Genomic DNA, 22,832 nt, shown 5'->3' on the forward strand with positions numbered 1-22,832 from the left:
GTTTAGCGTCACGTTTTGGGGCGTGGAAATGTCGCCACAATAACAAAACGGTGTGTGAAACTATTAGATGTATTTTAAAGATCCTATGCCGCGAACTTGAAATATTTCACATACTTTTGAAAATCCAGTGTTTAGTTGACCCTGATAAGCATTCGTCGTCACATTTGTATACACGACGGCTTTCTTCTTTCGTGAGGGGGTTTGGCGCCACGGCATCTTTGTTTCCCAGCGGACCGAAAATAAACGCAACACTCGCGTCTCCCGGAAATCCGGTTAAATTCAACCAGTCAGATGACAACTTCGACATTCCTGAAGTGTTTCCAGAAAAGTGTGCCATATGCATCAGACATTTAGCCAACATTCCGTGGGCGTGATATCTGAGGCTGAGACCACGGAAGAGATACTGTTTCTCGAGCGCTTTCCGTGAGCGCGATTCGAGATGGAGAGAAACACGGACAAATGCGTTTCATCCATTCTTTCAGAGGATGGAGAGTAAGGGATCATTCGCGCAATCACTTGGTTGACCCACTTAAGTGATTACCAGCTTGCATCAGTTGCTTTTATAGTGTGCCTTTATACTCTAAAAACGACGGTTATTTTATTGCAACATTTTTTAATGTTTGGGTAGTTTTTGTGTAACTCAGCTCCTATAGGACAGTCGCAACAACCCAGCTTGCAGCAGATATTTTGCATTCTCTTCGGGTGAGAGCAGTTCTCAGTGCCGCTGACTTATTTCTTTGGTCAAATATAGGTTTGTTTCATTTAATCTATAAAACAGTAAACCATTTTATTTTATGCAAAGCAAACCAAGTCACCTAAACGAGCCGCATCAGTATTTACTATGAAATGTTTTATTTTTACTTCTAAAATGCTTGTCAAGCGAGTTTAAATGTAAGAAATGTTTTATAGCTACATGTTTATACGGTAAAATATGTTGTATTAAGAACTGTAGGCCTATTTGACGAAAATAAAGGCATTTAGGCAAGAAAGAAAGATAAATAAATGAAAAACTAAAACAAAACGAAACCAACCACAACTAAATAAAATAACGGAGTGTCTATTTACACTAAGTGCAAATAGCCCATCTTGTTGGCAAAGGCTATTTACACTAACTCCGCCCACTAACGTGTGATTGTGTGATCAGTTTCAGTGGCGTAGATGGTAAGGCGCATGCTTTTTGACGCGAGCGACCCGAGTTCGAGCCCACCTTTTGCCAAACATTTTTTTCTCCCTTTTCAAATCTCATATCGCATCAGAAAGGCATTTATTTTCAATAAAAATGAAGGAAATAATCAAAAAGGTGAAAATAAAGTATCGGGTGGGTGTAGGGAGGGCTTTATTGTCCCAATAAGGTGGCATCCATTTAATAAATTTGAATTAAAATTATAATTTACACTCAGTACGTTATTATTGCGTACTGTTTTATAATGTACTACAATACTGAGGTGCAGATAATTGCCACTATTTGCAATAAGTAGTATAAATAGCACAAAATCTTGCTATTTTAACTTAGTGTAAATAGAATCTATAGCTATTTGCACTTAGTGTAAATAGCATCTGTCACTAAAAAAATATGCTATTTGCACTTGGTGTAAATAGCATCTAATTGCTATTTACACTGAGTGTAAATAGCATCTATTGCTATTTGCACTTAGTGTAAATAGCGTCTATCGCTATTTACACTTAGTGTAAATAGCCGCTGCCATAAAATAAATAATAATTTTCTAATTAATCTCAGCATGCTTTAATTTTGTGTCGCTAGTGGTTTGCGTCAATAAGCTTAAATTAAAATGTCTTTGGTCTGCGCTCTGGAAGTGTTCTGTTAATTCTGCTAAACTTTAATTACTAAAATTAAAATGGAAACTAAACTGTATACAAACTATAGGCTAGAAAACTGTTCACAAAATAAAAACTAAACTAAAATTAACCAATGTATTAAAAAATAAAAACTTAAAATTTGAAATTTATAGCAAAAGTTTAAAGCAATATTAAAATAAAAACGAATTTAAAAATGCAAAACTATATTAACTCTGACCCGAACGTTTTTCATTGGAGGAAGGCGATCTGCCAAATGAGATGATCGGAATTCGTAGGTTCCGGATCCGGACTGGATTTGTTCAGATTAAGCCCCGAGTATTAATAGCTGTGCATACACCAGCTGTTTTGCGCTGCTCACCGGGAATTCTCCCAAATCTTCCCATGGCCACTTCAGGCTTGTATACTTAATTTGCGTTTGCAGCTATACTGGTTATTTATTTATTATTATTATTATTATTTTATTTTGATATTTTTAACGTTGCAGTAGGAGGAAAAAAAATAATAATCAGAAAACATGCCCTTGTCTGCTTTTATTTTAATGCAGTTGTATCAATAAACAAATTCTTTTGTCTTTCACATGCATCTTTAAAATCGTATTTAATTATGAAGTGAAGTGGGGGTGGCACGGCAGAGTTTTGCCTAGAGCGGCAGTTGAGCTTGCGCCGGCCCTGATAACAGAGTACTATTGTAAACGCGCAGCGAATACTGACATGGAAGAGAAGAAATTGTTGAATAAATTGTTTTCTTTGAGCACAAAATGTATTCTCATAGGTCATAGATTCGTAACCTTACGGTTGAACCACGAATGTCACATGGACTATTTTAACAATGTCCTTACTACCTTTTTGACTACCTTTTTTTACTACCAATGTCAGTTGCATTGCTGTCTATGCAGAGTCAGAAAGCTCTTGGATTTCATCAAAAAAGAAGAAGAAACAAATCCATTATTAAGGTGTTTTACTTTAAACTCACTTCTGGCCAAAAGACAAATCTATAATCATAATAATTCAGTAAAAAATCCATCCCATGTTGTCATCTCACATCAGAATCCACCACTATATTTTTTAGAACCGTTATGGACTGTTTTCACTTGTAAACGGTGCTTGATCTGTGCATATTTCTCTCCTGATTCAGACAAATTAACTTTTTTAATCTGGAAAGCAATTTGATAGAGGCATTTTTAAACATGACCTTAAGTTAAAACTGCAGTCCGTAACTTTTGCCTCTTTGTCGCCATCTCTGTTTGAAAACCTGGAATTTCAGCTTTGTGCTGAATTATCCTGCTTGCTTGGGCTGTACTCTGGCTTCAGCACTGAGGAATCTAATGTTTTGAGGAGTATGTGTGGTAGTCAGTCACCGCACCGGTGTGGATGTTTACAGTACTTCTCAATCACAGATTCTAGCCTACGTCTTGGAATATATGACCCAAATAAGAATTTTCACTGTATATTGCCATCTGAAGAAGTCAGTAACAAGTCTGCCACGTTTGTTCTGACCAACTGAGGAAAAAAGCATTACCATAAATCACGCTACCAATGGTGATTTAATCTAAAGATCGGTTAGCTCACATCACATCAAACCGTGCAAAGTATTATTGTTGTAATACTTTATTCTCAAATTATTAATGTTAACAACATCAGCATTGCATGACTATGAGTAATGTGTACTAGCATGTAGATTTCAATTTCTGTACAGTCTAATATCTAATTGTCATACCATTCGAATTTCATATCAAGAAATTCTTTTAACCCAAAAAGCAAACTATGCTCCCTTTGAACTCTTTAAAATACAAATCTTGTGTAATCCCAGGCTATCTGTAATCAGAAGCACATTTAAACCTGGAATATAATTAAATTGCATTCACATGTGTTTCATAAACACATAATCATTTCTGGACAATCCGCCATCAAAATGATACATTTAATTATTCTAGTTGCTGTGAGAAAAGGCTATAAACGATCCTCCACCTGCAGGATCCTCATGTGTGATAGTCTACTAGCTGGGACAACTTCTTTATGTTTACAGACGTGAGGTAATGACGCAGTGCCATGCTCGAATTTCCCGCGAAAACCTACCCGTACCACTCAAATTAGAAGACATTATTATAAGCTAAACTGTTGTGAATCTGGCTGGTTATGTACTTACTCAAATAATGATTTCGGATCATTTTTAACCAAAAAAAGATGCGGACTGCAGCTTTAAAAAATAATTATGGTTACACTTTATTTTGATAGTCCAGTTTAGACATTCTACTAACTATAAGTAACTTTGTAGCTACGTCTACTACATGTCAACTAATTCTCATTAATTTGCAACTACATGTTTACTAACTCTCAGAGTAGACTGTTAGGTTAGGTTTAGGGTTAGTAGAATAAGTTGACACATACTTGCAAAGTTTCTCATTGTCAGTATGTTGTATGTTGTGGATCCATCAAAATAAAGTGTTAGAAGATATTAAGCAGGCAGTCTACTAATACTTTAATGACTACTAGTTGACATGTAGTTGCAAAGTTACTTACTATTAGTAGAATATCTAAAGTGGACTATCAAAATAAAGTGTTACCAAAATTATTTTGATTGTTGTTTTTTTTATAAAAAAAAATAAAAAAAAAGTGCTTCACAAGACGTGAATTGATGAACTGGAGTTATGTGGATAACTTGTGGATTATTGTGATGCTTTTATTATATGTTTGTACTTTTGTTCTGATGGCACCCATTCATTGCAGAAGGTCCATTGGTGAGCAACTGATGTAATGCTAAAGTTCTCCAAATCTGTTCCAATGAAGAAACATACTCAACTATGTCTTGGATTTCCTGAAAGGGAGTAAATTTTCATTTTTGAGTGAACTATTCCTTTAAGAACTGTTCACTGAAAGGTTGGTTCTTCTATCTATGCCATTGCTGTGAAAAAACCCTTTTGGAACCTTTATTTTAAAGAATGTTGAGGAGGGCAATTATCTCAAAGTGTGCATGTGATCAGTGTTTTCCCAGAGTGAAGTAGCTACCTGTTTGTGTGCCCAGCGGGTGTGGGTCAGCAGCAGGGGGCTACAGTTGGCTGGTCAGCTGTGAAGTGAATGGATGAGGAGACACTTTTACTACCTTATAAAAGGCCAGACCTAGGACAGCTGTCACCCCCTACAAATGGTCATGGAAAATTCCTCAGAATTTCTGCAGAAGAGTCCTCATGGGAACTTTCCCTGGCACTCCTGCTGTTTCTGAAAGTAGGCTACCTCTGTTGTTTCCATCAAAGCCATTGTCTTAATGCTGCTCAAACCTTTGTGTAATGAAGACGCATGATGTTCCTGGCACCGGTTAGCATTTTACAGTTAAAATCGGGAGGCCTTTCCTCGTTTTTACCCTGTTAATTTGTGTCTGCATTCCTTTTCGGCATCCCCCAGTAAATATCCAGCAGTGTCAGACACAAGTGAGCTCCACCAGGATGAAAGTTAATAAGCCAAAGTGTATTAAAAATGGGAAGTAATTAAGACCTACGAATTTCACAGGATTTGCCTAATATAACCCAGATGGATTGGTTTGCCATTTTTTTCCCCCCTGAGTGATGGATTTGGGATTTGGTCTGGAAACAAGGAATTTGAATCCTTGAGGCCTGGAGGAAAAACAAGGCAGGAGGGTGAAGGGTGGTTGAGATGCAGGGGCCGTTTAGGAGTGGGTGGAGGGAAAGAGTGGGACGTCCTAAGCTCCTTTGTATAGCATTGCATCTTTCCTCACATTCGTAATACACTAACTATCTCTGCTCAGGTCCTGTCTTTTGTCACAGAGCTCTAAAAACAGTCCACTAAACGAAGAGGGAGAGATAAATCAATAGAGACAGAAGAACGAGGCAACTTTTGCTGGACAGACTTAAGAAAGTGAGTTTCAAACCATCTGTATTTGACTCCTGTGAACTTGCAGTTTGTAAAATTGAGCATAGCAGTACAAAATACAAGTGAGATTATTCAAGCATACTTGGAGATAAAGGCATTTGATAAAGCATGTATGAGAAATGTATCATTCCAGGAGGTTATGCTCATTGTTGCCTTGTAACAATGAAATGAGTGGCAGAAATTAGTAAATGCTTTGCTATCATGCTTAGATGTGACAGAAACCTTTAGTTTTAATTGGAAACAGTTAATTATTACAGACAAGGCTGGTGGCTTGTTTTTGGACGGATCTGAGTGCATGGAATTGCCTGTGTAGTCATATCCTGTAGAGTTCAGACACTTGCCATGTTTCTGCCTCTTAGGCAGGCCAATTCTGCTGTTCCAGAACAAACAGTAGAGCAAGTCCATAGAAATCAATGTAAAGTCATGCCACTGTTTTTATATAGGACATATAAAAATAAGTGATGTACAAGAGCAGTTAAAATGGTATAATGCATTTAACCGTAAAAGCAAACCCTCAAAGCTACAGATAATGATCATCTTTAATCTTGAAATGTGAGTGTAGGCAGAAGTAGATGTTATGAGAAGGTCATAAAAAATTTCTTTAAAAATTTTAATTTCTTTTTTGGTAAATTCTTTACTATGGTAAAATAGGCCAGAACAGGTGAAATACTTTTCTAGCAGCAGCATTTTGGACAGTATAAAGTCCCATGTTGTACATTGTAAAAAGTGGTAACCTGCCATTAACTCAAAGAGAACCCATAATTAGTTTTGTTGGTGTAAAGTATGTGATGTGAAGTTAAATAGTATATTGTATGTGACTTGACTAAAACCAGTTAATTTAAATACTCTTTTTTTTTTATCGTACAGTAGTCAGGATGAGATGAAGGTGTGAATAACTATCTCCAGATCACTGAATTTGAGGAATGGAAAATCCGTCATGCAATATCTGATTATATGCACCAACTTGCCTTGTTTCTAAGAACTGCCTTAGCAAGATCACAATCACTGTACAAAACCCCAAACTCGCATTTATCACTTATCATATATGCCATGGAGCAATATTTGTTGAAGAATTACAGCCATATTAATGTAAACCTAATCTCACTCTGATAAAAAGCGTGAGAATTTCTGTTCTGGTTCATGCAGGTTTGTGCTGGTCTAGCTGGTGGACAATGCATCACACAGTATTTCTTAATTTCAATATTTTAAGTTGCATAAATTACATTAATGAATTGTTAACTTTCCTGTAGCTCAAATAGTAGAGCATGGCGCTAGCAACGCCAAGGTCATGGGTTCGATTCCCAGGGAAAGCAAGAGCTGATAAAAAAAAATAATTAAAAACTGTAACTTGAATGCAATGTAATTCGCTTAAGCGTCTGCTAAATGCGTAAATGTAAATGTATTATCGAGCATTAATTAAGAATTGAACATTTACCTAGATCAGTCTTTAGTATCTACCAGATATAAAGAGTTTATTAATATTTTGAATTAGTTTTTATTTTTATATTTTCTGTTTTTATTTGCATTTAAAGTTTTAGTAATTTTGTTGTGTTTTTGTCATTTTATTGTTTTTTTTTAAACACGTCTATATAGTTTTATTAATCATTGCTTTAGTTATTTTAGTACATCAAGATTAATTAAATATAATAAAAAGGTTAAATTAAAAGTTTAAAAAAGTATATTTTATTTTATTTCAGATAAAAGTTTATTTCAAGTAACGAATGTTTATTTTTTTTAATGGTTTTAGATTTAGTTAACCATAATAATTCTGATCTACAATAATTAAATGCTGTAAAAAAAACTAAACTTTATTGTAAATTAAATAAATATAGTTTATTTGTAAATTGTACAGCTATATAAGCTAGTTAACAATCCAAACGTGGACACCAGCTCACCAGTATCCAAAACAAAACATATGGAGGTGGTCAGCAATGCTGGCCTTTTCAACAGATCACTTTCACTGCTTCCAAATGTTTATGTTGTATACTATTCCTGTTAACACGTTTATTTGCAATTACCTTTGTTGTTCTTTATTTACAAGGTCTCACCTCCACCTGTCTGTCTGCCCTCTCCTTGGAGACGACAGGAACTGACCAGACCCCCTTTACATGTGTGTTCTTGCTCTTATTGGGCCTCTTTGGCGAGAGAGTGTGTCTTAACGACAACTATACATTTGTTCATCCGTCCAGCTGTGTGTGTGGCAGGGTGAAAGTCCTGTACCCTGTAACTATGAAGGCCACATATGTGCTACTTTGCGTGGGTTTGGTTGTTCTTCCTGCTACAATCTGTCAGTCTCCTGCTGAACATGACTCTTACACGGTAAGTAATTGTGACAGATTCTCCATGTTCTTCTGTCTTCCTCTTCAGTCTTCCTTCATGCTTGAACATGTACATGTTTATCTGCCCATGTAACTCTGTATATATAGTGTGGTATTGTATACTATCAGACATCAGTTTGCATTAGAAGTAATGTTCCTGTCACTAAAAGTGTTTGAGTGTGACTGCTACATAATAAAGTGTGTTTTCACTGCCAGGAGTGTACAGATGGCTATGAGTGGGACGTGCAGACTCAACTCTGTCGAGGTGGGTGGAAAGTCATGTGCCAGAGAAAGAGAGAGAGAGATGATGAGAAAGTGATACATTTCTCCTCTAATTATCTTGTTGGTTAAATGTCATATGCACATCCCTCTGTCCTGCCCCTGTGTCTGGCTGCTTCTCTGAATGTTAAAATACACTGTGTCCTGAGGTAAACGCGACATTATGGTCAGACGATTGAAAGAAGCTTTAGATATAAAGCTGAGCAGGGTAGCCCCGCCCACTGTCAAGTCTTATTAGTCTAAAATCCTGCTTCATATAAATGGCTAATGGCTAAATAAAGTAGTTTATATAAATTATGACATGTTTTTCAATGTTAAAATATTTTCTGTCCCAGTTTAATATTCTAGATATACAGCATACAGTTGGGCAAAAAAGTATTTAGTCAGCCACCAATTGTGCAAGTTCTCCCACTTAAAAAGATGAGAGAGGCCTGTAATTTTCATCATAGGTACACTTCAACTATGAGAGACAGAATGGGGGGGAAAGAATCCAGGAAATCACATTGTCTGATTTTTAAAGAATTTATTTGCAAATTATGGTGGAAAATAAGTATTTGGTCAATAACAAAAGTTCATCTGAATACTTTGTTATATAGCCTTTGTTGGCTATGACAGAGGTCAAACGTTTTCTGTAAGTCTTCACAAGGTTTTCACACACTGTTGCTGGTATTTTGGCCCATTCCTCCACGCAGATCTCCTCTAGAGCAGTGATGTTTTGGGGCTGTCGCTGGGTAACACAGACTTTCAACTCCCTCCAAAGATTTTCTATGGGGTTGAGATCTGGAGACTGGCTAGGCCACTCCAGGACCTTGAAATGCTTCTTACGAAGCCACTCCTTCGTTGCCCGGGCGGTGTGTTTGGGATCATTGTCATGCTGAAAGACCCAGCCACGTTTCATCTTCAATGCCCTTGCTGATGGAAGGAGGTTTTCACTCAAAATCTCACGATATATGGCCCCATTCATTCTTTCCTTTACACGGATCAGTCGTCCTGGTCCCTTTGCAGAAAAACAGCCCCAAAGCATGATGTTTCCACCCCCATGCTTCACAGTAGGTATGGTGTTCTATGGATGCAACTCAGCATTCTTTCTCCTCCAAACACGACGAGCTGAGTTTTTACCAAAAAGTTCTATTTTGGTTTCATCTGACCATATGACATTCTCCCAATGCTCTTCTGGATCATCCAAATGCTCTCTAGCAAACTTCAGACGGGCCCGGACATGTACTGGCTTAAGCAGGGGGACACGTCTGGCACTGCAGGATTTGAGTCCCTGGCGGTGTAGTTTGTTACTGATGGTAGCCTTTGTTACTTTGGTCCCAGCTCTCTGCAGGTCATTCACTAGGTCCCCCCGTGTGGTTCTGGGATTTTTGCTCACCGTTCTTGTGATCATTTTGACCCCACGGGGTGAGATCTTGCGTGGAGCCCCAGATCGAGGGAGATTATCAGTGGTCTTGTATGTCTTCCATTTTCTAATAATTGCTCCCACAGTTGATTTCTTTAAACCAAGCTGCTTGCCTATTGCAGATTCAGTCTTCCCAGCCTGGTGCAGGTCTACAATTTTGTTTCTGGTGTCCTTCGACAGCTCTTTGGTCTTGGCCATAGTGGAGTTTGGAGTGTGACTGTTTGACGTTGTGGACAGGTGTCTTTTATACTGATAACGAGTTCAAACAGGTGCCATTAATACAGGTAACGAGTGGAGGACAGAGGAGCCTCTTAAAGAAGAAGTTACAGGTCTGTGAGAGCCAGAAATCTTGCTTGTTTGTAGGTGACCAAATACTTATTTTACCGAGGAATTTACCAATTAATTAATTAAAAATCTTACAATGTGATTTCCTGGATTCTTTCCCCCCATTCTGTCTCTCATAGTTGAAGTGTACCTATGATGAAAATTACAGGCCTCTCTCATCTTTTTAAGTGGGAGAACTTGCACAATTGGTGGCTGACTAAATACTTTTTGCCCAACTGTATCCTAAGCCAAGCACAATGCAATAAAAAATTAAATGAGCAACAAGCCATAAATTAATTTAATTTGAGTTTTTGTCCTAACCAAAAAATAATGTAGTTGGTTGATTGGCCCCTTTTTCTGCAGCTTGTGGTAACTCCACCCATTTTGAAATCTGATTGGTCCAAATCCAGCTTCATTGTCTCATCAAATGGGTTTTGATTGGTTAATAATATTGCGTGGACATTTTTTCATTTTTAAGACCAAAATATACCTGTTAACTTCATGGTCCTTATCAATTTATTTGGTAAATTTTATTTAAATATTTATTATTTTATTCTTTTTGTTAGATTTTTTTTTAATGCCTTTCTTAAAGGGATAGCTCACCCAAAAATGAAAATTCTGTTATCATGTATTCCCTCTTGTGTTGTTCCACTCCTGTAAGACTTGTGTGGAACACAAAAGAAGATACTTTAAAGAATGTTGGTAACTGAACAGTTTTGGTTTAAGAAAAAAAAGGTAAAATTTCTCAAAATATATTATTTTATGTTCCACAGAAGAAAGAAAGTCATGATTTCAGTTGCTAAAGAGTTAAAGATAATTGATAGAAAAAAACTGAACCGCTGTCTTTTTTTCCTGTTTATTCTCGTGTAGTTTATACAGTATGTATATTTGTTTCGTATGTCTAGTATTTAATAAAAAATAGAATAACAAGGACATTCGTACTTGTAAACCTAAATTCTGTTCTCTGTTTTACTTAGACATAAATGAGTGTGAGACTATCCAGCAGGCTTGTCAGGGAGAGATGAAATGCTTTAATCACTATGGTGGTTACTTATGCCTTCCTCGCTCTTCCTCCGTGATCACCGCACCTGAGCCCTCCAGCCAATCAGAGCCCAGTGTGCCTGTGGAGAGTAATGAGGCCTTTAACCCCTGTCCTGTAGGCTACAGGGCCCAAGGAGATACCTGTGTGGGTGAGTTATTTAAGGCCAAATGCAGGCAAAGCCTATTCATGTGGTTTTAGATTGTACTGTATATGTGCATCAGTATGATATCCTGAAGCTCTTCCTCATGTTTTGGACAGACATCGATGAGTGTGAATTGAACAGGCATGACTGTCAGCCCAGCCAGGAATGCATCAACACCGTGGGCACCTACACCTGTCAGTGCCCTGACGGCTACAGCAAGATTGGCATAGAGTGTGTGGGTAAGAGAAGAAATTATGTGTTTCAACATCTGTCTTTAATATATGGATGCATGCTTAATTGCCACTTTCACAGAGTTCAATTCAAGATTTATTTTGCAGTGAAGAATCAACATGGTCAAATTTAATTTAGCATAAGATTAAGCTTCTGTTCTGAAGTCTATAGTAAGTATCTCCTCTCATCTGGTAGATATCGACGAGTGCAGGTACAGGTACTGTCAGCATCGCTGTGTGAATGTGCCAGGATCTTTCTCTTGTGAATGTGAGCCTGGCTTCCAGCTGGCGGGAAACAACAGATCATGTGTTGGTAAGTCCTCAAACAACATACATTTTCCAGCAACCAAAATTTGCTTACATGCTAATTTATTTATAGTAATTTGACAAGTTAGTCAAAACTCAAACATACAAATTCTGTCATTTTCTTTATTCCATGGAGCATGAAAGGAGATAGGGTCACTTGAACTCCAAAAATAACAGAAAAGTAGCATAAAATGAGCATAAAAAGAGGTTCATATGATTTGTGCTCTATATGATAGCAGGTTACATTTTATTTTAAGGTGTCTTTGTTACAGTGTAATTATACATTTAAGTACTGAGTAATATTAATTAACTACATGTACTTACTATATGGTTAGGGTTAGGATTAGGGTTTGGTTTAGAGTTACTTGCATGTAAATAATTATGCATAATTTATTGTTATTATAATTGTAAGTACATGTAACGTGTAACAAGGACACCTTAAAATAAAGTGTTACCTGATAGCATTGTATGAGGAACAAGCCGTGTTTGATGTCAGTGAAGATTGTTTTGTGTGAATCTGAGATGTTTGTTGTGATTGATGTCCATATGTATTTGTGTATGTATTTCAGGGCAAATAACAATTTAAATTAAGTTTTTTCCTCTAACCAAACAATTGTATAACTTCAGAATATTTTGAAATATACAGTAGCACACAAGTCATATGTACTGTTTTATGAATACAGTCATGGTGCTTCGAAAATCAGCAGCACCTGTACACCTGTTCACCTTTATTGTATGAAAATAACAGCGTGAACATACTTCAGAATTTCTCCTTTTGTCTTTCATGGAAGCAAGAGCGTTATACGGGTTTAGAATGACATGATGGTCCCAGCAAACACAGAACCTTCCCCTAACTTTAGCATAGTTTGTGAATAATAATCTACTGTAGGAACGTTCTCTGTGGGCTCTTCCCAGAACATTACAGGGAGTTTTTTTTAACAACCTAAGACTACCTATACATAATATTATCTAATGGCTATTTTTAGGATTCATTTTTTATAACAATGAACTAACCTCCCAGAAATGAGCAGGGAGTTTTTTGACAAACTAAAGAGAACCTAAACAGAACCAATTCCTTTATTTTTGCTGTAGACTGTAAACATTTGGGTTTGACATCAAAAGATGAATATGAGATGAGAGATTAACATTTCAGCTTTTATTTACAGGTATTTTCATCTGGATCTGATACACAACTTAGAAGATAGCACCTTTTGTTTGAACCCACCCATTTTTCATGTTACCAAAAGTATTGGAACATGTGACTGACAGGTGTTTTGTTGCCCTGGTGTGTGCTATTAATTGATTATTCAAACAATAAATAGCACTGAATATCTGCGCTCAGTTTCAGATCCGTGCAGACTTCATTTATAGTTAGACGTGTAACCAACATGAAAACCAGAGAGGTGTCTATGGGTAAAAAACGAGCAATTGTGAAGCTGAGAGAAGATGAAAAATCAATCAAACCATTGCACAAACACGGGCAATAGCAAGTACGACCATTTGGAATCTCCTGAGGAAGAAGAAACCACTGGTGTACTAAGTAACACACCTCAAACGGGTAGATCAAGGAAAACATCTGCAGTTGATGACAGAAACATTGTGACAGCTGTAAAGAAAGACCCTAACACAACTGTTAGTGACATCAGCAACAACCTCCAGAGGGCAGGAGTGAAGGTATCACAATCTACTGTTCGCAGAAGACTTCATGAACAAAAGTACAGAGGCTACACCAGAAGATGCAAACCACTCATTAGCAAGAAGAATAGAAGACGAGCCTCAAAAATTCTGGGAAAAGGTTTTATGGACTGATTTTATGGACCAAAGTGATGGAAAGGCTAAAGTTTGGAGAAAGAAAGGATCTGCTCATGATCCCAAACATACAAGCTGATCTGAAACACAGTGTACACAGGTGTACATTATAGTACACATTACACAAGTAATGTAATGGCTTGGGCTTTCATAGCTTCTTCCGGGACAGGCTCATTAATCTTCATTAATGATGTAACACATGACAGCAGCAGCAAAATGAACTCAGAAGTTTACAGAAATATTTTGTCTGAAAATTTACAGAAAGATGCAACCAAACTGATTGGGAGATCCTTCATCATGCAGCAAGATAATGACCCAAAACATAGTGCCAAAACAACAAAGGAGTTCATCAGGGGCAAGAAGTGGAAGGTTTTAGACTGGCCAAGTCAATCTCCACACTTAAACCCTGTAGAGTATGCATTTTACCTGCTAAAGAAGAGACCGAAGGGAGTAACCCCCCAAAACTGAAAGAGGCTGCGGTGAAAGCCTGGAAAAGCATCACAAAAGAAGAATGCAAAAGTTTGGTGATGTCAATGGGTCACAGGCTTGATGCAGTTATTGAAAGCAAAGGATTTGCAGCTAAATATTAAGTCTTTTTCACTTTAATCTATGTTAATTCTATCTGTTCCAATACTTTTGGTAACATGAAAAATGGATGGGTTCAAATATATATATATATATATATATATATATATATATATATATATATATATATATATATATATATATATATATATCGTTTTATTTTTATCACCATTAACTAACCTTCCCAGAACACTGCACATGTGATTGTTTTATTATTATTTTTGGGTGAACTATTGCTTTAATGCTGTCTATTCAGATTTTGTTTTCAGCACATAAGCTTCTAAAATCTTTCTTCTTTATTATCAGATGTAAATGAGTGTGAGATGGGAGCACCTTGTCAGCAAAGGTGTTACAACAGTTACGGTACATTCCTGTGTCGCTGTGATCAAGGCTATGACCTGGGACCCGATGGCTACTCGTGCAATGGTTAGTGCAAAAGACATTGCCCTAATAGTTTTTGACCAAGTGACGATGTGCTGAATGTAATTGGTTTTCTTTCTCTCCTCCCAGATATTGATGATTGCAGCTATTCCAGTTTCCTTTGCCAGTTTCAGTGTGTGAACGAGCCTGGAAGATTCTCCTGTGTTTGTCCAGAAGGTTACGAGCTAGTTGGAACACGACTCTGCCAAGGTATTGAAACAAAATCCCTTTTCTTTTTAACTCGACTCTTATAATCACATTTCACTTGGTTTAGTTTGTCATAATTCTGTGTGTAGATGTGAATGAGTGTGAGACAGGCACTCATCAGTGTGGGGAGGGACAGGTCTGTGTGAACATCCATGGTGGACATCAGTGTGTCATCTCCAACCGTTGCCAGGACCCCTACGTCCAGGTCTCAGAGAAGTGAGCCTATTGGTTTAAAGGCAAATTATAATTGAATCAAAATCATATTTTGACACTTTTCAGTATTTAACACCCCTTGTGTCACTTTCTTTCTGTCCAGTCGTTGTATATGTCCGGTGGTGAAGCCAGAGTGTCGTGACCTGCCCTTCTCCATAGTACATCGATACATGAGCATCACCTCCGAACGCTCCGTTCCCTCCGACATCTTCCAGATCCAGGCCACCAGCGTCTATCCTGGAGCCTACAACTCCTTCCGCATTCGTTCTGGAGACGAAAATGAAGAATTCTACATACGGGTTAGTCAGAGACACACAACACCCTTTAAACATCAGTTTCATAACTTAGGTTACATAATGTGTGATTGAGTAAATACTGGTGAAAATGGTTCTGTTTTTATTATATTACATTATCATTCATTTGGGTTCACGTGGCCGTTTAGTTTCTTAGGCTTTGATCAAAATACAGTAATAACAGTAATACTGTGAAATATTATTACAAGAATTTTAACAATTGTTTTCTATTTTATTGTATTTTAAAATGTCATTTATTCCTGTGATGGCAAAGCTGAAGTTTCAGCATCATTACTCCCATCTTCAGTGTCACACGATCCTTCAGAAATCATTCTAATATTCTGATTTAGTGATCAAGAAACATTTCTCATTATTATCAATGTTAAAAACAGCTGTGCTGCTTAATAATTGTATGAAAATCATGTGGAAAATTGTGTGAAATTTGTAAATTTATGATTATTTGATATAAATAATATAAATATAATCAATTATTTTGAACAACATTTATTTGAAATAGAAAACATTAGCAACATTATATATATTTTTTGTCAATTTTAATCAATTTAATGCATCTTTGCTGAAAAAATGTTTTATTAAAAAAATAAAATAAAAAATGGCTCCAAACAGTATTTTATTTTTTTATTTTATTTTTAATACTTTATCACATATTTGTTTATATTGGTTAGTTATTTAAAGTGCAGAATCTTAAATATTTTTATCATCTTTAACGTGTTAAATTTTTAGTTTGAAGCTTAATTTTAAGCTTCAAATTGCAAAACTTTCAAAACTTCAAAAATCGCAAAACTTTCAGTCTGAGTTTAAATAAAAAATCTCAGCTTCTCCTACTTGTGAACTCATTTATTTTTGTAATTTCTTGTTCTTAGCAAATCAACAATATCAGTTCCATGTTGGTGTTGGCCAGAGCAGTGACGGGACCGAAGGAGTACGTCCTCGATCTGGAGATGGTGTCTGTCAATCCTCTCATGAACTACCAGACCAGCTCTGTTCTGCGTCTCTCCATTTATGTTGGGCCTCATGCTTTCTGAGGAGAGAGAGATGGAGAGACAAACGTAGGAAAAATACTGTATTAAAGAAGTTTTTTTTTAATGCGGTCTATTTCTGCTTTTATGTGTTGAAATTTGGCAACACAGTTCTACAATTCACCACCTAATGATGTGAAATCTTTTTTTGTGGCTGATTTTGGCCGGTGACTGCAGGCCTATTCTGGGAAGCTCTAAAGCATCTGAACATTCATTGCTCTCACTTTGTCATTCTCACACATACATGCAGCATACAAGCACACACACAAACACACATATATCTGCTGCAAATATTTCAGAAATATATAATTAGTTATTAGTACCAGCTAACAAAACAAAAACTAAAAAACTGAAGAAATATCTAACCTACATACCAATTTTTGTAATTACATTTATCTAGCGTTATCTCAGAAAACACTAACAAACTCCAGGTTTCTGGATAAGCCTGGAATGAAACATGAAGAGAACAAATTTCATTGTAAATATTTTGTGAAACCAATTTTACGTAAATTGTTGTATTTTCTCTAATGCTTATTAAATTCAATTCTTCTGCTTGTGTTTACTCAATTAGAATCCAAAATTAAATCATTATTTTTTTGTTTTACTTTTTGCTGAATTACATTGTTAAAGTAAAAAATTACTTTGTAAAAGTAATACATTAAAAATAAACACAAATATTTTCTAATCCTCCCTTCACATCTTTGTTTTAATATGATCTTCTTGCTCTTTATTTTTCCTTTCTTGACTGTATGCTGAAAATGCCCCATTTTATGTACATGCTAATAATTTGGGTAAAGTTTCTGTTGATTGTGAGCGTTTATGATAAGCATAAATGAAATGTATTACTCAGGTGTCTCCACATGGTGACAGTGTAACACTGGAGCACACATGCTGAGTTTGACCTTTTTTGCTATTAGCTGAAAGAACCATGATTACAGTCAGGTTTATGATCCAAAGTTAACAAAATGTCACATTTATTCTATTTTTTAGTTGTTATTTTAGGGCTACTGTACTTTGAAACTACTGTACCTAACAATCAGTTTTCATTTTGGAAATTCTATTAATTTACTACAAGATACAGAAAGCTTTAAAGCTGTCCTGTAGATTTAAATTGACCATATTCACCGACAAAAAGTAAAGACAGGACAAATTAATGAATGAGAAATAACGGAATGACTACAATATAAAAACCGATACCTTTAAATGCTAATTAGCATGTTCCAAAAAGGTTTGTTTTTGCAGGCCATTCATTAACGTAATTTCATCAATGGACTGGTCATCTCACACTTGTTTTGGAACAAAACGAGTAGGAAGTTCTGTTTGAGTCAGCGTCTGATTTATTACTGCTATGTGTGCGAAAGGATCTGTGTGTTAATTATAACGGCATGCAGTATATTGTCAAATGATAAGTGTGAATTTAGCCTAGTGTAGCTCCAGCAGGGAAACGATGAGCTCATTGATGGTCAGTGATGGCACAGAGGGCTTGTGGGCAGTGCAGCAGAAGGATGTAGGTGTGATAGGAGTAGCTGAGCTCAGTGGCAATCATATCAGATAATGCTGTAATATTTGACATTCTTCGGAGGTCTTTCTCCTGTGGAACACAAAAGAAGATATTTTGAAGAATGTTGGTAACTAAACAGCTTTTGTTCCCAATGGACGTCAATGGGAACAGAAACTCTTTTATCATCAACATTCTTTAAAATATCTTCTATTGGGTTTGGCAGAAGTAAGATGTGCATACAGGTTTGAGTAAATGATGACAGAATTTTCATTTTTGTGTGAACTATTCATTCAGTATATGCAGTTTTTTAATCTGTTTTGTTGTGGCTATGACCGCTTTCAACGAAAATCCAATTAAATGTATGTTAGGTTAACATTTAAATGTTCATATGCCTGTTTATGAATAGCTGAATTTTCTCTAAAAATAAATAAGGTTAGTTATTTTTATTAACAGAGAGGAAAATGGTGGCTTTGGAGCTATTTTTGTGGTTTTGAAGAGTAATGTTACAGCGGGTTATAAGGAGAGTAATTTTCCTGTCCACCCCCTCAAATACACGTCACAGTCGGGCCATTAAAACATATTATTCTTTGATCACCATGAATGACTGAAACAATACATGTACACTCTTGTCGTGAAATTCGAAATATTACCTTTCCCCTCATTTTTGTAGGTAATTTGAACTCATTTCCATCCCACACAGATCAGGTTTACAAGATGACAAGGAGAAAAATGTTTCTTCAAACCAGAAAGAATCATGCAACGTGACCTTCCAAGTAATTTAATGTGCTCTAAAGGTGTAAAAGCAACGACAAGGTGAATTAGATTTCATCTCAAAGAAGCTTGTTACATTGCCAAAAAGTGTGACTTTTTAAACATATAGGAAGATTTCCCTTTACTTTTGGTTTTAGGATATTAATAAATGCCACTTAATTGATGGAGGTTAAATGTTGCGACTTCTTCTGTTGGGTTCAAATAGGTGGTGCGCTTGAGAACAACCATCATTTCGCATCTCTTGCAATGCGCAAATTTTGTTACTAAGATACTGCAGCTCCGTTGCCATGGGTGCAGAGATACAGAGATGGTCAAGTATCAGCTTCTAGTTTAAACCCCTAAATAAAAAAAGAATAGAAAAGATATGAAGACAGGGATACTACAAGTGAAACACACTGCGCATTTCGTTACCAAAATTCAGTATTGATCACATTCTGTGGCAACATATTGTCCTGAATCTTGAGTCCAAATTAAGATGGATTTTTTGTGCCATACACAACATAAGCCAAGAAGACCTTCAGATTCCTGGAGGAATCTGAAGCTGCTATTTCTTTGTGGATTCAATGTAAGATAATTACCCAAGTGTTCTTTCGATTCTTCGAAAATGACCAAAGTTCAATGCATATTAAAAGACGTCCATGTGAACAGATTATGAGCATTACACATCTTCTCCAAGAAATCCCATCCCCCATCTTTCTGATTTCAGCAGATGGCCGTGCCACCCACGTAATAAACAAAAAAGTCCAGTGGGAGCTCAAGGGTTAGGCTGACAGTTCCCTCTCTGCAGAGATCTGTCTCCCAAGAGCCAGGTCCACATCAGCCAGCGAAACTTTTCATCAATATTGATGGCATATGTTCTGAGCAACGTCAAATGCTGTGGCTGTCAAACAGTCCTATCATCCAGCCTCCTATTTACATCCGTTATTGTTCAAAGGGTAAAAGATTTTGTTATTTCATCACTAATAGCCATAATTGCACAGGCTGGACATAAAAAAGAGGGAAAAAGCCAGTATTGATGCAGATAATGGCAGTCAGATACCACATAGGATGTGAAATATTACAAACAGGAAGTGTGAGTCAGACTTATTTAACTTATTTAACAAAAAACTGACATATCACCTCTGGAGGTGATGAATGGATGCCAGAACCAAAATACAAGCAGGCATGTGATGCCCCATAGTATTCTCAATTAATGTTGTTTAAAAGTTACAGAAGTTCATCGAACACATATGGATCTGTCTGTCCTTGAGCAGTATATTAAGAATCTTATAGAAAACTGAAAGCGGTTTGAAATAAATAAGCACTGTTGCTGGGTGTTAAAAATAGCCTGAGAGACTAAGGAGAAAGAAAACAGCAAGCGCAGTTACAAGGTTGCAGTTTGAACAGGCTTCATCAGCTGTATGAGAGGGAGGAGGGAGATGTGTAGGCGAGAACTTAGCTCACGTACGATCGCTGTTCGATGTTTAAAACTTTTGTAAACACACAAAATGTATGCATGCACTTCTATACAAATAAAGAAGCCATAAAGAACCGTCTTTGGTTCGGTTTCCCAAATAATTTTTCAGTGAGCAGTTCTTAAAAGATTTTAAGAGAAATTTTTCATTTGCTGAAAATGTACTCATCCTCAGGCCATCCTGAGGATGAGTACATTTTACGTGAGTTGCTCACGTAGCTGAGTTTGTTTCTTTATTGGAACAGATTTGGAGAAACTTAGCATTACATCACTTGCTCACCAATGGATCCTCTGCAGTGAATGGGTGCCGTCAGAATGAGAGTTCTGATATAAGAACAGATAAAATTAAAAACATTTAAATTTTCCACAAGAAAAACATAAGAAATTCATCAAGTTTTTAACTTCAAATCTTTGGGTTCCTCTATCCATAATATTGCTTTCTGTAGTGAAAAAGTAGTGTCTCGTCTGAATCAAGAGAGAAATCTGCACAGATTAAGCACTGTTTACAAATGAAGAAATAGCTTTTCACATCACAATACATTAACGGATGGGATGGAGTCATATGGATTACTTGCGGATTATTGTTATATTTTTATCAGCTGGTTGGACTCTCATTCTGACGGCACCCATTCACTGCAGAGGATTTTCAGCAATTTATTTTTTATTTTTGAGTGAATATATATGTATACACACATATATATATATATATATATATAAATAAATTTTTCTTTGTAGCATGAAGAACATTTTAAATATCTAAAGAACCTTATTTGCAACTTTTAATGTGATTTAAAGGTTTCATGGATGTTCTTAATGAAATCCTTTATTTTTAGAAGTGTATGGAACTGAAGTCTAAATAAGCTCTTAACTACAGTAAAATGCATTCTTGTTATGAATCAATGAGGTAGGTCATGATGTCACAGATGAATGATCAAAGCACAGGGATGAAAATAGACAGAATAATTAATCTATAAAGGGCTCAGCAGATAAGATCCCACTTTATCACAATATATAGTTTTCAAGTGATATGAATCATGACATGGCATGTGACTTTTAAATACGTTACTTTAGATAAACTAAGTTTGTTGAGTTCGAGCTTCAGATGATGACCATTCCCATCCTCAGTCTTGTCCTGCTCAGGTATTTTGAAAGATATGTTGCCAAGCAACAGATTATCCCTGTTCTTTAAAGTAAAAGAGTGAGGACCTTGATTCTTCTGGTTTTAAAATAAACATGAACACAAAGAAGAAGAAACTATAAAACCAGACAAGTGTCCTTCAAACTGTTCATTCACTGATTTCTCCTTATCTTCTCCTTCCTCTCGCTCTCCAGTGAAAACTATTTTCTGTTTTGTTTCATTATTCACATGTAAGTTTACTAACAAAAAAGAGAAAGGAAATAGAAACACCGAACACGAGTTATATTGAATTTTCAAATGTGTAATGATTTTCTCAAGAGTTTTAAACTCATAGTCTAAAAAATTTTTGATTCGTTAATAATCAGTAGGCTAATACTCCTATAATAATGATAATGATATGATGATATGATAATACTTGGAATGCTTAACCATATGTATGACTTAGCCTATATTTTGTGTTTATTAAAATATAAATATAAAATAAGAAAAAAAAATATCAGGCTAATATAGCATTCTATACAAATTTCAATTGTAATAAATTTAAACGAAATATATTTAAATATTTTTTTTATCTGTCTTATTATTTATAAAATTATTTGTATTATACAATTTTGTCATGTTAAAACTTGATCTGCTGCTTTGTCAGTAGGGGGCGATCTTACAATGTCAACCCTGTTACCATCATTTTCTGTAGTAAACAATTATATTTGTAAAAATCGCTATTTTTAAAAATATCAAAACAAAAATCGAACGTGACCTTAAAAATTAATCGCAGACTATTTTTACTATAACAATATAACGATATAGATTGTTTGAACTTAAAATTATATTACAACATACAATATTTTAAATAGTACAGTGTATTAACAAATAATTTTTTCTTATAATCATACAAGAAATCGTTTTCAAATCACCTTATCAAACTGTACACCTGTTTGATAGAATGACCACAGCCTATATTCGTGATGCTGTTGCGTGTGGGGGCAGTCGTGCGGGATAAAACACTTATTTTCTTAACCGTGGTTATTGTTTGTTTTCTATTTTCATGGGTGGCATGATGTAATTGTTGATTGTGAGTTATCAGCCTCCTACTAATTGCTTTGATGAAGAAGCAATAACCACAGGCGCATCTACACTTTCCAATTAGCATATTACTGAAACTCATTGACATGAGATATAAGTTTTTACTCCAAATCCCGTCCCCAGATAACAGCATTTAGCAGCAAAATTCTGTTACAGCAGTTCGCGGCCAGATGCACCTGCTCTGAGCGCGCAACAGGGAGGGGAGTCTAGATTTGTCCAAATCTGTCTTTGCGCGTTGAAAGGGATCCCATATTTATCCTACGTCACTATAACAGCAGCAAAATGCAGAGATACTTGGATATCAGATACAAATCCATTTATGCACGCCCCCTCCCAACATTTCTTCAGGCGCCTCTATATAAAGGATCTGGAGGCAATGTTGCCTTCAGAAGCTTCACGCGAAAGCGAAAGCGAGCATAGCATACCAACAGCACAACTTAAGAGACGACAGAGGATATATGGGAAAAGAAAAAAATACTCAATTATTGAGTAGCTTTTTTTTTAAAGATACTATCCGAAACCCCAAATGATGGCTGAGTAGCTCTAACAGCAGGCAGTTTTTACCCAGATTATT

The 22,832-nt window shown here is 36.1% G+C and overlaps 1 protein-coding gene across 1 annotated transcript; it reads left to right on the forward strand.

Moving 5' to 3' along the window:
• The first annotated feature begins 5,530 nt into the window (after window positions 1-5,530).
• On the forward strand, window positions 5,531-17,007 carry efemp2b (EGF containing fibulin extracellular matrix protein 2b). Its single transcript, XM_079395570.1, has 11 exons — window positions 5,531-5,687; window positions 7,744-8,021; window positions 8,237-8,285; window positions 11,003-11,215; window positions 11,326-11,448; window positions 11,636-11,752; window positions 14,446-14,565; window positions 14,650-14,769; window positions 14,856-14,982; window positions 15,083-15,278; window positions 16,157-17,007. Exons 2-11 carry the CDS (start codon window positions 7,932-7,934, stop codon window positions 16,316-16,318), a joined length of 1,317 nt encoding a protein of 438 aa, XP_079251696.1. The 5' UTR covers window positions 5,531-5,687; window positions 7,744-7,931; the 3' UTR covers window positions 16,319-17,007.
• The last annotated feature ends 5,825 nt before the right edge of the window (window positions 17,008-22,832 follow it).

Source organism: Barbus barbus, assembly GCF_936440315.1.
Source record: "Barbus barbus genome assembly, chromosome: 36".
NCBI lineage: Eukaryota > Metazoa > Chordata > Actinopteri > Cypriniformes > Cyprinidae > Barbus > Barbus barbus.

Bases quoted from the DNA above. Each gene is read 5' to 3' on its own strand.
- efemp2b (XM_079395570.1), top strand. From the start codon at position 7,932: ATGAAGGCCACATATGTGCTACTTTGCGTGGGTTTGGTTGTTCTTCCT. The intron at 11,216-11,325 runs GTGAGTTATTTA...TGTTTTGGACAG, and splicing joins CCAAGGAGATACCTGTGTGG to ACATCGATGAGTGTGAATTG. The intron at 14,566-14,649 runs GTTAGTGCAAAA...CTCTCCTCCCAG, and splicing joins CGATGGCTACTCGTGCAATG to ATATTGATGATTGCAGCTAT.